At 41.3% G+C, this 17,900-nt stretch overlaps 1 protein-coding gene across 2 annotated transcripts in view; it reads right to left on the bottom strand.

The window, feature by feature from the left end:
- mast1b (microtubule associated serine/threonine kinase 1b) overlaps window positions 1–17,900 on the bottom strand; it is a 45,887-nt gene that overhangs the window by 16,627 nt on the left and 11,360 nt on the right. For both annotated transcript variants that reach the window (XM_075454802.1, XM_075454801.1), the window contains exons 3-7: window positions 5,782–5,876; window positions 4,460–4,535; window positions 3,549–3,621; window positions 1,258–1,418; window positions 380–455 (exon numbers count right to left, since the gene is read on the bottom strand). In XM_075454802.1, the coding sequence (XP_075310917.1) occupies window positions 380–455; window positions 1,258–1,418; window positions 3,549–3,621; window positions 4,460–4,535; window positions 5,782–5,876 (481 nt within the window). The remainder of the gene's footprint in view (window positions 1–379; window positions 456–1,257; window positions 1,419–3,548; window positions 3,622–4,459; window positions 4,536–5,781; window positions 5,877–17,900) is intronic.

Below are 17,900 nucleotides of genomic sequence, written 5' to 3' on the forward strand. Positions count from 1 at the left end.
GAGTAAAAGCTTTCAGCTCATTTCCTCTTGATACCAACCTCAGCCCAACAGAGAGAAAAATGAGCCTTTATTTAACTGTGCAAAGCTGCGGTACTGTTCATAAGTGAAACTGATATACCCAGTATTCTCACACTGGATGAGAGTGCTTGGCAGCTTTGCTATGGTTTATCAGGCTCCATACTTCTTTTTCTCACGTCTGATATTAAACATGTATATGCACAAATTTCTGATGTTCATATATATCCATTTCATGAGTTCCAGTGTTGTTGGATTTGACAAGCGAAATGACAAGACTGTTTTAAATCCTCTGTTGGCTTAAGCACTGGCCAATTCTCCAGAACATTTTAACATGGAACAGCTTTATGTGTGTGTGTCTTACCTTTGGAAAGCGTTCTTTGTACACATGGTTCATCATGACTATCTCATTATCATAGCAGGAGGAGGAGCGTCCCGGACTGTCGAGACAAACAAACTTACTGTTAAAGTGAAGCCACTCAAATCATGAAAGAAATAACACTCTTTCTCCTGAGAAGGAGATCGTTGTGTACGGAGCTTTACAATCAGGTGTGGGTTTCTGCTGCAGAGTGGTCCAGTATGGACACCAAGTTCAAGGGAAAAGTGTGTGAAGTATTCATGAGCTGTCAGTGTCAGTGACCCGCAGAAGACGGCGCTCTCCGTGTATAGCCCTTTTTAAAAGATGTTTTAAGTTTAGGAGGAATGAGCTGTTTTAGATGGCAGATCTTCACTCCTCTCCTGTTCTGTTCTTGTCTTGAGTAGCTGCTAGCTCCGCTCGCCCTTCAGAGTGCTCCACTGGCTAACGCTAGTGAACCTTGGCCAGATAACAGCTATAGAAGTCTTACTGTGTCAGATCAAGCATCCCTGGTTGCAGTCTGCAGCGCAGTTCAAGATGAATCAAATATTCTATTCTGCCCGCTGTGATTTGATTGGTTTAGATGTTGAATGTGAGTAGGGTTTAATTGGTTTTCGACTTGTTTTTTGAGGTGTTAACAAATGCATATAATTAACAGAACCTATCAGATTACTAACGTGTAACGTGTACTAACCTTCATTCTGTCATTCATTAAAAAAGGTACAAAGTTCATTTCAAATATACAAAAATGAAAGAGAAGGCTGTACGAAAACAAAAATATCAACCAAGCACAGCTTTGAAAGAGTCCTTTGAAGAGTGGACAGGGCTGTTTGGCAGCAGGAGCTGCTGTTCTAATCACACGGGTTGGTGCTGCTAATGTTGCTGACCTGAGACTGCGGGAGCGCGGGCGCATGTGGGGGGAGCAGCGGCCCCCGTCGTCGTCTGTGATGCTCTCTGTGCTGCCAAAGTGCTTGGATAAGAAGTGGAGCTCATCCATGGTGGGCTGGGAGGGCAGCTGGTGCAGCCGCTCCTGAGAGGAGCTGGATGACTGGAGGAGGGCAGGCAGAAGTTGAGGGTGGAGGAGGAAAAAGAAGCAGACAAGAATGGGGAGAAACATTGAGGCGGGGGGGAAGGGGGTAGGAAGAGTTGGCATGAGGAAGAGAAACAAAAATGTTAGTGTGATTTGTGGAGTTAGAAGGATCAAAAAGAAGAAGCGCCAGGAAATGAATGGCAACAAAATTTGAGCAATCGACATCCACTGCCTGCGCCTTAATAAGTGAGGCTGGGAAAGTTATATAATTACAGAGTCTTGTGAACCGCAGTCAACAGATCCCTCGTGGGCCCAGACACCACACTGACAGATGAAGAATTAAAATGTTAATTAAATTGTCCCGTGAGCCTCCAACTCGTGTATCTATCTGTCACACAGACGTTGCATCTCCACTTCATTTGCCTCCATCACAGCAATGAGATCTGGAATACTTACTTGTCTGACTGAATGACTGATTGCTGATCAATAAGGTCACATAGTAACACCTTCACCTTTACACTCCTGATTTCCTGATTTCTTCTCCTTTTGTAAGGAAAACACGCTTGTTTGCTAAATGATCTGTTATGTGTACACACAGAACTTGTTCGTCCCCTTCCTTAAGTACCTTTTTATCTAAGAATAAGTCATAGGTCAGTGTTAAGTGGCTTCAAAAACACAAATACACACTCCTTTGAGTGTCAGGTACAAGGACTGAACTGAAAACGAGTGAAAAAGCAGCTAATTCCCAAATAAATATCTTAAAAAGACCTTCAGAAAGCCTGGAGAACTATTTCTTAGGACAACTTGAAAAGATTACATGAATGTCTGGCTGCTTTGAAACAAAATCTCAAGAAACATCTGAGGGTGTCCTGGAGTGTCTGGTATTGGGACGTTAGCATGAGATTCTTTGTGTTCTGTGGGTCGTGGGGTGCAGGTTTTGTGTTTTGGGCTTGCTTCCCCCAGCTGCCATCAGATCCCATAAGATGGGTAACAGTTTGGAGACTGGCTGAATACCTCAAACTCTTCAGGGGAGCCCACTACTGTCCCGCTGGGGGAGGCTGCTACTGCAGGAGAGTGCTTTTTCCATTTTGAAGGTGTGGTTTCCAGACCACTCACAAGTGTTTAAGTAGCAGCCATACGAAGGCCGGTGTCACACTTTACCTGTCAGTGATTTTAAGTTTATGGCTTATTCGGTTTAAATGACTGTGTGTCCTATATTGCTTTACGTTGTGTGACAACACAGACAAAAATAGCACCGTTGAAATTGGTTATCATGCTGTTTTGGCTTTTGTATAATACTGCACTTTTTTGTTTTAACGTTTAAACAGGGAGAGTTGTTGCAATAAAAGTTCAAATCGGGGTTGTGGTTATGTGATAGAACGTATCCGCATGAAAATGATGCATTATTACTGGAACTGGAGCAGGGATTTATTTATCGAAACAGCTCAAAGCTTTTACTTGGGGTATCATATCTGGAAAAATTTAGCCTGTGGTTAGATTAATGTCAAACAGCATGCGCTCTGCCTCTGTCTCACGCCATCTTCTCACATATCCAACCCTCTACCACAGAGAGAGAGTTGACCCAGGCCTGTGACGTCGCCGTTATGCAAGAAGTCACACACCAAAAGACAGCGAGGAAGAGAAATTTAAGCGAAGAAACTGGAGATTGAGTTTAATGTTCTGTCTGCGTATTTCAAGTAAAACATTCTAATACACAAAGGTTGTTTTTACATCCGGACAGTGCAGTGCACTCTAATCAACACCACAGCACCACATTGTCATGAAGAGAAAGATTTTTTTTTTCCTTTTGAAGTTTGCAGTTCTAGTGCTCCTTAAAGCAGTACAAAATGGGCCTTTCGAATATTTCAAATGTAAATCCAATAACAGACAGCTGCTGGCATCATGGCATTACGACGAATGAGGATATGTTCTCAGCTGACAGTCTACAAGTTATACCAGGCTAAATGAAACTAGTTAACACAGAAGCGGTAAAGCTATTTTTTGCAGGACTGCCGTATCAGGCTGTTTTAGTTTTGGTGATTCAAATGATTCAAATCAAGCTTTTAACAACATAAGGCACTAATCCACCTCGTTGGAAAGGCCTAATTAATATATTGTACATTTGGATATATTGGAAAAGTTATTTACCGTTGAGCTGGGAGTGTTGGTGCCATATCCAGAGGAGGGCAAAGAGGCTAAAGACCATCGCCTTCCATCCGCTCTGCAGGGAACAGAAATGTAATATCCTTTAAAACTCAGTGGTATGCATGCATATGTGTGCATGTACACGTTTCAGTTTGAGGAACACACACACACACACACACACACACACACACACACACACACACACACACACACACACACACACACACACACACACAAAAAAAGAAATCAATCAGCCGACAAATTACTTTTGAAAATGGTAAAGTGCAACAACTGGACAGAAAAAGAGTGAAAAAGCAGTCCATGTCCAAAGAAAGACCTTCAGAAAGCCTGGAGAACTATTGCTCAAGACCACTTTAATATATTCCAAGAAAGTCTGGCTGCTTGGAAGCAAACTATAAAGAACATTGGAGTGGCTCGAGACTTCTGCAGATGGCTGTAGTTCATTTATAAGATCAGACTGAGCTCACAGGTCTGTGCGTTCCAGCCGTATTCTTTTTGAATGTGCATTTGCACATGGGGCTTCCGATGTTATATGTGTTCATGGTGTATTTATCATCGAACGTAGCAGTAATATTTGTAGTGTTCTCAGCAGCTGAGAATAAAATGCCCATGAACAGATGCACACCTGTGAACACGCTCAACCCTTTTACCTTCTCACTTCGCCCAGGTGTTGCGAGTGTCATGGTGTGTCCCTGTCATACAGGAGTCAGCCTGTTAGGCCGCACACCTGTGAGGTTCCCGGCACCCCACAATGTGTGAAATCTCTCACAACAACAGACCGCCTCATTTTCTGTCCTTCTCCCACCTCTGACACAAACACGGGGCACACAGGCTAAATAAAACAGGTGCAGTCACGTTCGATATTTTGTAGAAGATCGTCGTGAAGCACTGACCTCCTGGAGGAGGCAAATGAGAAGTGTGCCGGGTTGCCTGGAGAGAAGTTCCGTGGGCTGTCCAGGGGGCTGCTTCCTGTTGGGGCAACAAGACAAGTACAGAGGATTACACACAAAAGAGAAACAAAAGTGTCAGAGAAGGTCACAGTGGTATGACATAGTAATAAAAGCCTTTTATACCGCGACTCACTGATCCCGTGGTTCAGTGTGACACTGTGTCAGAGTTATCGCATAAAGCTCTGGGAGGAAAAATGGTGCACCATTGATTAAGATGTTTTCTAAAGCTTAATGGGCCATCATTGATTTTTCGAATCAAAGGTTCATATTCGTGCTGCCCTCTGCTGCGGCAGGAACTTTTACCACAAATGAATCAATAAAACATACAAGGTTAAGGACACGCGTCAAGTGCAACACATAAAATCTTCCCCGCTTTGGTTGACAGAAAGTTGGTGAAACCCAACCAAAGGCAAGACCAGCGGTCACAAGCATGTGTAATCAAAAAGACGAGAGAGTGAACTCTTGCTTGCAAACGGAGAGAGAAAGAGCCTCTTTAAAATACACTTTCTGCAGTTCTGCTTCGGGATTAAAGTAATAAAACTCATGGCTTGATATCTTGACATTGTTGGTTTGTATTGTAAATACAAAGCTAATGTCAGCCTCACTATAAAGACTGGAAACAAATGATGTACAAAAAGTGGAGTACAAACTACAATTTGCTGTTCAGTATATTCAGACTTGGCTGGAAGCAGTCATTTCCTGGAGTTCCTGCTGGTTGCCTGGCAACCTGACGCTAACCGCCAAACTCATAATCCCTTGTAAAACCAGAGCACGTCATTGTTACATTTTAATTTCTATACAGATTAAACAAACAATACATAAAACCTTAATTGCAAGACTTTAAAGGTGCTGGTTGATAGATCTGTTTTTCCGTTGACAGAGCTGGACTGGCTCTTTCTATCTGGTTCAAGTCCTATTGCTAAGCTAACCAAATGCTAGCTTCAACGTCACAATACTGGACGTCAGAGGGGTATCTTATTACCCAAAATATCAACTAATTATTCTTACCAAATTGGATTTATTATATGATAGTTAAAAGGCCACAATTTACAGGATAACAATGGCTGCTATTGTGAGAGGAAAACAATAGGACTAGAGTGGAATATCGCAATTTTTGTCATTTTTAGTTTTATTTTGAAACATAAACCATTGCAAGACATTACAGAGTTGACTCGATCCATGTAAGAAGTCCTCTGAATAAATATTTTGCATCTAAGTTATCAAAGTGAACCAAAAGTAAAAGCCAAGCTCACTGCTGTGCGTACCAAGGTGTCCAGGGAGGGGCAGAGGGGAGTGAGGGCGAGGCAGCGTGGGAGACGTGGTCGTCAGGATCAGACTTTTCCTGTTGCTTGTGCGACAACTGTGGAGACAAATAGGGAGAGATAAATACCCGAGAGGATGCTGCATCCGCTGAAGAGTTGTGCTTGGATACCATATCTGTGTCACCGCGCATATATACATATATATCTGTGCTACTGCATGTATAGGCAGAGGAGATGCTGACACCTGCACGTGCATGACTAACTGCACGAGCACAACAGTCATAAAGAGAATTCAATTTCCTCAGTTATCCGTCCCCATCCGGCTCCGAGATAAGAAACGGAGGAGAGGGTCAAGTTGGAGGAGGGAATCAGGGAGAAGAGAAAGGACCGAAATGATAATTGTGAAAAACGGATGGTGCAGAAAAATCCACTTTCCGTGACCCGAGTTAATTATGTTGCGGCGCCCACAATGTGCCCGTCGACTCCAGACACACTCATACCAAACATGAAAGGACTCTATCCAACTCTGACACCATTAGGTAGTAAAATGAGGACGCTTTTGTATTTAAGAGATCCACTTATATTTTCAGAATGCCCCTGCAGCTGTGTCATATAATCTGAAGGACTTTTAAACATGAGCCTTGTGATGTGATTCGCTCTCCAAGACGCGTTCTAGGGGCTTAAACAAATGCAAATAAATACAAATGGAAACAAAGAGGAGAGAACAAACAAAATGCAAACAGCTTCATCTCATCTGTGCTGCTAGATAAAGAGGAAAGCTGGTTTTCCCTCGCTTCCCTTTCAGCCCTCTGTCACATGGGGTCACATGTGAGCCAAACACGTCACCACTGCACACACACACTAAGATCTTCATAGACAATGGCGGCATAAAGACCTGAGCTCACGGTGATGAGATCAACACAGAAAGATGACACAGAGGCAGAGATGTTGTGAGACCAGGAAAGAGGATGACCCTGACAGGCTTCACTCTTCTATGTTAGCGTCATGATTAGAACCTCACGGTGTTTTTCTACAACAGCTCTAAGTGTGACTATTTTACTTACCGCTTAATAATTTACCTCACAAGCAATTCTATTTAAATGAAAGAACCAAGAAGAAGAAAAATTGAGCTAAAATGAACCCATCCTAAACCTTCACTCATTCCATCCTCAGAAGAATCTCTCCTTTAATATGCAGGTTGTTCTCATGAATGCAGATGGACACACACGGGCATTTTCCACCATTACTTACATTCTGCATTAGGGCTGCTTTCGCAAGCTGCAAATCACGGGGTCTAACATACATTTACAATCAGTACAGTATAGGGGAGTCAGCATAAAGTAACCATCTTTAACAAACCTATGTGGGCTTGAGTGTGAGTGAGCAGTCACAGTCACAGAGTTTTGCCCAATCGCATGATGGACCATGAAAAAACTATGTTTAACTTCACAATTACTACACTTTCCTTACCCCGCTCCCTACACAGATGGAGTGTAGTCTCCAATCGGTCAGCAGCATTGCTCCTGCATCTTTTTCAAATATTATGTATATATATTATTCTATATATATAGAACACCTGAGCAAAATCTTTTAAGATTTATCTGTGCATTAATAAAAATGAGTGAAAACATATTCTCAATTCCTGTTGACACTAAGCATACCTGACTATGATGAATGAGACCTTTTCTGAAACTTCTACATGGATCATAGACAATAGAAATTAATCTTGCCATACAGCTATGTATCACAATGCATATTTTGTTCATGTATTCATTGTCACGCCCATGGACTTGTGTTTTTAATATCATGTTTTTTAGGTTACGTTTTTGTGTTCAGTTCATGTCTTGGTTTTGAGTTTTTAGTTTTGCCATTGTTTTTCTCCTCACTTCCCCTCACCTGTCTGTCATTGTCTCCAGCTGCACTCCCCAACTCTCCAATCACTCCCAGCCCTCTATTTAGTCTATTGTCTCCTTATTCCATGCCATGAAAATCTTTTGTTTGTTTTTTCCCAGTTATGTTTTTGAATCCGCGCTTTTAGTTTGAACTTTGTTATTTTTGTTTTTGTGATATTAAATTCAGTTATCTTTGAAAGTCCGCATCCGTGTCCTACCTTCCCCACCTGCACCCTCAACCCCAAAACCTGACATTCATATGAAATCCTTGTCACATTGTGAAGCGTTTCATGTGACCGGAAAAAGTTGATAGGTGACCGTGTGCACACTTCAATTCCATGTCTAGGTAAAGCAAATACAATATTGTCACAAAACTGAGAAAGTGGCTTTGCATCTAATCAATCTGCAATATTCTCATTACTCTGACTGCACAAAGGATATCCTGATCAATCAGATCTTTAACTGGCTTTGTGGACATTGATCGCATGCGCCACTAGGATAGATTTAGAGTGCGGGACAGATAATTGCCATTGGGCAATTTTACACACTAGTGCCTTTATCAATTTTTCTTTAAGGCGGCAGTCACCTTTAAGCTTCCTCTCTCAGCCACAACACACACTCTTCCCCAGATCATCCTAGTAATACCAATCATCTCTGTGATTGGATGCATTGGCTGCAGTGTGTATGGTTCAGCAGAGTTTGATGCTTTTATTCCTTCACTAGTTGCTTCTTCAGAGTAAAAGGGAAAAAAGCGAGAGGGAGAGTAATACCAAGACTCAGCAGCAGGACTATTCTTGTTTAATGGATTGTCTGTGCTGCATGAAATCGATAGTGGCCGGCTGTAAACACACAAAAACAACAGTGCTTGGCCTTGAGATTCCTCAGCAGAGCTCGGGAATAAAACACTGTCAGTATTCAGGGCTAGATGTTAAGAAACTATACACAGAGAGACAGGGTGTTAAGCGGAACAAGCATGGTATTAAAGCACAAAATGGGAAAACAAATGTATCTGGAGACAGGTTGACTGCAAACCCAGCAGAGAAAATTAAAAACAAGAGTAATATGCTGGAAAGGGTAAAAGTCATCCAATCTGTCATCATTCCCTGCACACATGCTACACCCAGCCTATCCTTCTTTTTCTTACACATGCACAGTACATGACAGAACCCATAAACAGAACACATGGGGAACTATGGCTGACTGTGCGCATGAGCAGATGACACAGGCAGGAATGGCGAGACTCAAAGAAAACCAGACAAACGGGAGCCTTCACCCACTGCACGTTCACACTCCTCCCTCTCCTTAACAGCAGGGGGACCATTAATATCGATCACACTACCCATTTATGTGAGACTCGAATAGAAGCGGATCTGAAGCATGGAGGAAGAATGATTCATGGCAAACACAAAGCAGATAAAGTAAAAGTTCAAAGAAATGAAAAAGAGAGGTGGAAGAAAGTGCTGCTGATGTGGAGGTTTAGTGTATTTACTGCCACGGCATAATGAGATGAGTCCACCAACTAATATGTTGGTGGGAAATCATAAAGGGGCAACTTTATTCGTTGTATGAATAAAATTTAATATTCTGACTCGTTTTACTGCCCTCAAGTGTCATAATGACATAAAACTATGCAGCAACGTATCTCAGGAGGAAATTTAACCAGCATCTACAAGCCTGGAAGGGACCGTGGTGGAGAAGAGGGAGTCGTGGTCACATGACAGCTTGTTGCTACGCAGCGTGCGGCACGGAGACCTCTGATAATGCCAACCAGGGACCACAGAGGAGGAGTGGAGGAGGGAAAGAAATGCTGCTCATTATAGAAGTCAGTCATGTTCCGTGTTCGAGGGTGGAGCAGGAGAGAGTGGAAGAGACACACGGAAAAGGGAGGATGTGCATTAAATGATCGAATGGTGACATAATGGGAAACGGCAAATAGATCAGTGCCATTAGGAAAAAGAAACTAGCAGCAGAGTGGAAGAGTTCCTTGGGCTCTTTGGAGTAATGTGAGATACACCAATGATTACAGGCTTGCAAATAGGTTGCATGCCCTCCTAAAATGACAGATGAAAATAGTTAAGAAAAAAAGGAAGAGAAAATAGGTTCTTTTTACTTTAAGAATTGGGGAGGGCACAGTGGAGGCATCACTTTAACCACAAATATGATCAGCAAAAAGAGGAGGCTGTAGAAACAAACCGAACCACAAACCATCAACTCAATGGAGCCTCTGATATGAAGACATACATAATGTGCGTGTTATGCTGCAAATACACTAGATACACAAATGTACACACAGTCTAAACAGTTGGTATTCCAAATAAATTGAATGGTCCCCACACTGGGACCATTTTTAGTTTAAAACAGAACAGAATAAGGTTCAAGCTATAATCAGTGTAGCGATCGCTATTCCCCGAATCAGTGTGTGAATAATCTAAAAGTATTCTCCACTGGGTCACATGACCTTTAAAATGGGCAACATGAAGCCCTAAGGCAGAGCTCTGGTCTCAATTAGATCCATTAGATCTCATCTTGACTGCAAGGAGGGTTGTTTTAAATGTTGGAATCATGACCAAGTCAAGAGATTAGTCAATAAGACCATTTCTTGCACTTAGTTATTCCTTAGTTCCCTTGGTTGCCTGGTGTCCCAAACATCCCTAACCCCACACCTAACCCTTGTCAGGATGAAACACTTCAGCTTTTGTTTTTGTAGTGGGCTCAAATCTTTTGCGACACTCACATGAAATTACACGGCAGCTGACATTAGGAATATCTATCAAGCACTCATACATTTTGGACCATGGAGAAGTGTGTGCCCTTCAAAGTGTTCTCTTACTAGAAGAGAAGCCCTGAGAGTGAAATAGCAGAGGAGAGAGGGCATCAAAGAGAAGAGACAGCTCCATTACTCTTAGAGGAGAGGAAAGGCAATGCCCTTTACTGAAAACAGGCATTAATGAAAGATGTAGCAGCTGAAGTGTTAGCTTCTGAGTATTAAACCCTGGACTCCTCTTGGGGAGAGCTGTAGCACTTAACAGTGCACTCTCTTTAATCTGACCCAGGTGTCTTGGCCTCCCACTGACATCCTTTGGTTTGTACATTATTGGTTAGGTGAAGTCTAATGGATTATTTAGTCGCAGATGAAGAGTGTTTTTGATTAGAGGGTGCGGCCATAGTGTACGAAAGATGTGTGGCACGCAGGCACAGAATTGAAGGTGATTATGTCATTGTGTGTTTTTTCTGTTTGCCCAACCTCAAAGTGCACCTGAGCCACAGCACCTGAGGGAGACACACACACACACACACACACACACACACACACACACACACACACACACACACACACACACACACGCACACACACACACACACACACACATACATACTTCTTTTTTTTTTTAGCAATATTTTTTAGGACATTGTATTGACTTTCATTCTAAATCCTAAACCTAAATCTCAATCTTTACCAGACCACGCTTAATCCTAACCTCCATCTGACCTCAATTCACACTTTAGCCCTAATCCTAACCATGACTCTCCTTCATTAGGGCTAGGGACCCCATAATGACTATTTGTCCCTACAAGGTGGGTGATTATACCAAAAAAGGTCCTATGAGGCAACAATAAGAAGAATACACGCTTGTACCTTTTGGTATAAAATTATTCTTCACGTCCTGCAATTGAAATTAATCCTGCTGATGAATTCCTAATTTCAGACAGCAAGCTGCAGCACTTTTAATTTCCTAGCGGAAGACTTGCTAAAATTGAGTATGATTTATGTTTTAATAACTGAAATCAGAACTTTTAAAATCTTTATATACATAATATTATCATGGGGGACTGATGGCAAACAAAAGAAAGAAAAAATAAGTATCTCTTACCCTCATAAGAAAGTAAATTTCTCATAAAGTGACAGTGTAAACTGATTTAAGTCGACATAAGATGAATAAAACAAATACACATTTAATAAAAGGCATCTTTGTGAGCCTAACCCCAAGCTTAACCTTAAACCTACTCTAAAAGTTTTTAATCTACCAAGACTTAACCTTCTATTAGCTCTCAAGACTGTGAGAACAAGCCAAAATGTCCTCACTTCCCAAAATGCCCTCACTGAGGGTCTAAAGCTCAAACTGAAGTGAAAGAGACACAAAAGAAACAAAGAATGAGTGAGAGAGGGAGAGAGAGAGAGACAGAGAGAGAGAGAGAGAGAGAGAGAGAGACAGAGAGAGAGAGAGAGAGAGAGAGAGAGAGAGAGGAGAGTCAAAGCCAGTTAACGTGTCCTGCATCCTCATGTAACCTTAGTGAGATGGTCCCTAATGGAAGAGCAGACACAGATATCACCCTAGGGCCCTCCACTCTATCTCTTCTCATTCCACCTCTTGCATAGCCTCCTTCTGTGTCTACCTCTATTGCTTTCATCCCTCATTCTTGTGCTCTTTACTGGGACTGACTTTGCCTCCCCATCTTGCAGATTTAGTAACAAAAAACAATTGTATTGTAACCCTGGTAACAAGGTAATTAGTTGAATTATCTAAAAGAAATACAATATTTTCATTTTTTGGCAAAGAAGATATGGAAATTAAGGGGGAATGAAAAGTCTGTTTATTAACACAGACTTATAAAATGGTTAAGTAAGTTAAGTGTGATATTGTGTAAGAAATATGTAAGAATAAGTATGTATGTATGTGTGAGCTTTGTGTGTAAACATGGAGTGAACTGAACGTACAATCTTGTGGATCATTCCTAGTAGCTGTGTGAGAAATGCACAGTACACCCTTAAACTCCATTCTCTGTTAACTCGGTTTTAATTGTTTCAAAGTTTGGTCATCGAGTATCACCTGTAATAATTGGTTGGAGATGAGAGGAAGAGAAGGAAAGAGAGAGAAGGAACACGAGGGGAAGGAGACGGAGAAGAAAAGAGAATTGGTTGAGTCAGCAAAAAGAGGTTGAAGACCACTGAAATAACCAAGTGAAGTAATCTGTGACGTTAAGGCAGTCACACCATTCAGCGCATGAAAGTGAGCCGGAGTTTGCGGACGTCAGTGAAGGACAGAAGGTGCTTCAACGAGACGGTTAGCAACTGTAGCTGCCTGGCCATCTTCTACATGTGGGTGAGGACCACGCCTGAAGACCTTCTGCACAGCTGTGTTCCTGTGAGCCAACGAGGAATAACCAGCCGGGAAGTATTCAGTTGCAGCGCAGTGAATTGTTTCGGTTTGGAGCAACCGGGATTTGTTGCAAAGCACTGCGGAGAAAGATCAGGCCTGCAACGTTTTCAGCCACGTGGTAACTCTGAGTGAGTGAGTGAATGCGTGTGTGAGTGGGGCCCATGAATAACGTACTGATGTTGATATACTGTACATGGTAAAAGTTCATATAGTAAGTGTATGTAAGTATTCTTTTCTTTATTAATTTACCACAGAAAGAAGTGTTTTATTGGTGTTGACACTTAAAGTGGTTAAGGTAAAAAAAAGGGATTTTGTTCTTACTGGGAAGGTTTAACTTTTTGTTTATTAAAACTAAGTATTCTTATTATTTTCAAAGCAGTTGTCTGGAGTCATTTATTTTGAATATAGTTTGGTTGTAAAGGTAAATATTATCTTATCTACCTGTTACCAGAAGAACCCAAACCACCCCATCAGTCTTTATAAGTTGGGCAGACAGGTTATAGAGTGGTGGGGTGCTACAGTATTTTTCTGCAACTGGAGAGAAATATTTGAAACACATTGAAACACTGTACAAACTGAATCAATCCTGCCTTTAAGACACACTGTAGATTTTTCTATTGGATTTTTAGCACCATTGGTAGGACATTGTTGTACCAGGCATTTAAGAGGCTGAGATGTCAATTATTATTTCCATCTGTCTGACCATGTGTCTGGGCTCAGGTGGGCCATAGCCAGAGTCTCTAATGTAATAGAAGCCTGTTAAAGCTCTGATCAGCAGGGGAGAATGAAGTCACTCTGAGAGACTCAGCATGACATCTACTAGTGTGGGTGCTGAAGAGGAAACGCCTGGTGCTTTAATGTCAACTCAAAATTTCACATTGTTCAAATTAGAGTGGTTAAAAGTATGAGTTATGAGCACAAAGGAATGTTTTCCTTATTTATTAATTGAAGAAAAGGAAATATAGATTTTTTTTTTTTTTATTGTGTCAATTTTTACCTAATGTGTTTCACCATGTCATTTAAATTAAGGCACTGCGATGGATTGAGTATCTTACTAAAGAAACCTTCCAACCCAGCTATCAAACTACAGAAAAGCCTCCCTCAGCATCAGTGAATCAGGCTCCAATCTTAAAGTTGTGGTTCTGTCTGACTCGTGCAACTATTGGCTGACGGTGAATCACTCAACATATAGCTCTGCCAGAAATGTCACTGTCACGAATCACTGATGCAACCTTTCAATTATTTACTGCTATTTTCACATCAGGATCTACAACGCTATAACCAGGTCCAAATGTGTAGCAAGCTAATTGTCATAAGAGCCGAAAATAAGTCTTTATGCAAAATCTTTATTTTCTAACAGAAAAAGGTTGCTTATCTTATTATGTAGGTATATTTAAGGATCATTTGATCTTCATTATAGTCCACAGCGAAGCTACAGAGTTTCAAAGGCCTCTATAGACACACTTTAAAGGGATATGCCACCCCCAGGCCAAATTAAGTGTATCCCCGCATTCCCGAGACATAAATAAGTGTGTGGGAGCGTTTTCCTGGCGACCCAGGCATTGTCCGAATCTCACAGCACTGACCACTGCTTGGTTGCGCGTAATACATACATGCTAGCGTCGGCAATCGAAATATTTCGCCCAATGTGAATTAATTTACTTGATTTACCTTCTAATTACTGTGTGAGTGGTGTACTTTCACATCGAGTGTAAATGACTGTGTAAACAACACGCAAGGCTTGGTTTGCTCATGTCGGTTTGGGAACTAGTTTCCAGTGCGGAAAACACAGCCGAAGCACACTCCCCGCTATGTCTTTGGGAATCCCCACCCCCACTTTCCTCAAACAAACCAGCGTGAAGCAGCCAGGGGGGGGGGGGGGGTTCCCAATGACGTAGCGGGGAGTGTGCTTCGGCTGTGTTTTCCGCACTGGAAACTAGTTCCCAAACCGACATGAGCAAACCAATCCTTGCGTGTTGTTTACACAGTCATTTGCACTCGATGTGAAAGTACACCACTCACACAGTAATTAGAAGGTAAATCAAGTAAATTAATTCACATTGGGCGAAATATTTCGATTGGCGACGCTAGCATGTATGTATTACGCGCAACCAAGCAGTGGTCAGTGCTATGAGATTTGGACAATGCCTGGGTCGCCAGGAAAACGCTCCCACAAACTTATTTATGTCTCGGGAATGCGGGGATACACTTAATTTGGCCTGGGGGTGGCATATCCCTTTAAGGGTGACTAATAAGGTTAGCATGCTAACATGCTCACAATACCTGCAGCCCATTCTAAAGTGTACATAAACAGTATTGTGCTTGAGGAATATCTGTTAAAGAAATTTCCCCTAAAAAATGACTTGATTTGTAACATCTTAATACCAGCATAGACAGCACTTTCCCCATGCATTACCTTGGTAACACAAGTATTTCTGTCACTGCTAAGGCAGCTATTTAGCATTGACAACTAATGCCAACATTTCTAGCCAAACCGACATTAGCTTGCTAGTAAGCTAGTTTTAAAGTCAGCAATAGCTTTTTTTTATGATATTAGAGAATTTTATTAATAGATTTTTTTAAGGTTTGCTGTGTCTTTTCTTCAATTTAACATCTTAAATTACATAAACAACTAAAACAGTTACTTTGACAATACTTAGCAATGTGTTCATTCTTTGGCGAGCAGTAGCGTCTTAGCACGTTAACATTTGATTATTAGCATTAAACAAAAAGCAAAGTTGACGGTGATTTGAATTGATACATTTATGTGAAATTATGATATCAGAGTTCATAACATTTGTGGTGCATACATGAAAAAGATGGATAGATTCCAATGGTTTAGAGTGGGCTGTCTGAAATCTGAGAAACTATCATTGGTGTCGGTTGGCACTAAAATGGAAACTCAACTGGAAAAAGTGGAAACTTTCACTTGCTGGTAATGATATTTAAGGTGTTAGAATAAGAACACGTCAGAGGGATGACAATAAGTATCTGTACAAAATTACATGGAAATCAGTTCAACCAGTGTATTACTGCGGCTGAAACATAGTCACATGTGTATGTGAAACATTCAGTGGGTTAAACATTTAATTAACTTACTTGTCTCTTAAATACCATTCTATGAAATTATTTTGTACACATTTTAAGGAATACTTGTTTTGATATTGGACCTGTTGGCAGGACTTCATTAACTAACATGCTACCAGACCTGCAGTATGATAGTAATGGCAGAAAGATAAACCATTATATCTGTACATTCAGCAGAGAAAGCAAGTATCTGAAGCTAATACAAGTTAGACACAAAGACACACACACGACTATTATCTTACACACCAGTCACTTTCAGCCTCTTTGTCATGTACACATATTGTAAACCCACACAAAGGGAAAACAAAAAAAATGACAAAGCATCAAGGAGACTAATCAAAGAGAAAACAATATGTGTTGAGGTAGAAGATAATGAACAAAAAGGCTGTTTTACCACTACCTACATCACAGAAACTTAATCAAGCCTACTCAGTTTCAAGCCTCTTAGTGTACCTTTTAGTGCGTCGGAACATGTTGTTGGGTGGATATCTACTGTTGTCGTAGTTCTGGGCAACGGCAGCAGCCCCAGCAGCAGCAGCAATAGCTGGGCGTTGAGGAAGAGCAGTCACAAAGCTGCAAGTCCCTGGCAAAATTTCATCGCAATGCAACAAATTCTGTATGTCTACAACCTTTGGTGTCTGCGTTTCTGAGAGAGTGTGTCTGAGAAACCAGAGGTGAGGGAGAGAAAAAGAGGAAGAGAGAAAGGTAGTGCAGCACAGAGGGAGGGAAGAGGGAAGGAAGGGTGGGTCTTTAAAAAAGAAACAACAAAATATGGCAGGGATTTATGGGACATTTTCTCAAGGCTAAGATGTCATATAACGTACAAAGTGTGTCTTTGTGACTTGTGCTTCTGTTTTGTGCTTTCCTTTCAGTTTAAAAAGCTTCCACCGCAAGCTATTTACGCCATGAATGAGAGTAGAGGGAGGTTAATCTATCCCAGCAAAGAGGGAAGAAATGAAAGCCCATGTGGATTGTTACACAACTGTGAAAAAGGTTTTTGAATAGAATCAAAGATTAAGAAAGCATACGATGATGTATGCCACGTATGCACACAAACTCTGAATGACTGTGTTTACCCATGAATGGGTTGGCAGATTGAATGTGAAGCCAGCTCTGCTGAGCTCATCCATAATGGATGGTGGTCTAATAGTGTCCTACAGGGGGAGACGGGATGTGATGTGAGGGAGAGGGTGACATACTGAATCCAAATGGAAACTGTCTCAAGAGACAAGGGTGTGATCGTAAAATTGTGAGGTTGCGGTGAAAGGTTAGAGACAGCAGTGAAATAAATTGGAAGGGCAGTCTGGACAGAGTTCGGCTGTGGGTTCACTTTAGAAGCCTCTAAAGAAACTAGAAATATGGACTAAATATTGTTGAAAATGTTGATGCAACATGAACGTCATACAGGCTTGAAAGGTACGTATATCGCTCCCAGTCATAATGGGATTAACATCCTTATGACATTTCATGAAAATTAAATAGCAGATTTCCTGATTGCATCCATATAGAATTTTCCATTTAATCTTCTAATCACCAAAGCAGACATCAAGCCATGATCACAATCTTTTTGTGCTGTTTTTTTTTTTTCTCTCAACCACTCCCTAATACAGGAAGGGCCTTTAATGCAGTACTTTCTACAATCTGATCTTAACACAACGTTGATCCACAGCAAAAAATGACTGCTGTTTCACAAAAATAGCTAAAATGGCAAAATTATACTTTCCTTACTCTGTTCCCTTTGCTTAAGCAACTTAAGTTTTTATTTGTTTACATGTCAATGACTTACATCTCCATAAACATTCCTAGTTGCTAATCACAAGCATGCATTGTTATAAGGAGGAGGGATGGGATGGCAGAAAGCACTCTTCTCATTCTGCACAGTGTTTTACACATATCCATCGCATGGCAGACAACAGCTCAGAGATATGCTGCCATCTCCCAGTTTACAACCACAGATTGTAAAACTACTGTATTTTTCGACAAG

The sequence above is a fragment of the Odontesthes bonariensis genome, chromosome 21 (genome assembly GCF_027942865.1).
Source record: "Odontesthes bonariensis isolate fOdoBon6 chromosome 21, fOdoBon6.hap1, whole genome shotgun sequence".
In the NCBI taxonomy this organism is placed as follows: Eukaryota; Metazoa; Chordata; class Actinopteri; order Atheriniformes; family Atherinopsidae; genus Odontesthes; species Odontesthes bonariensis.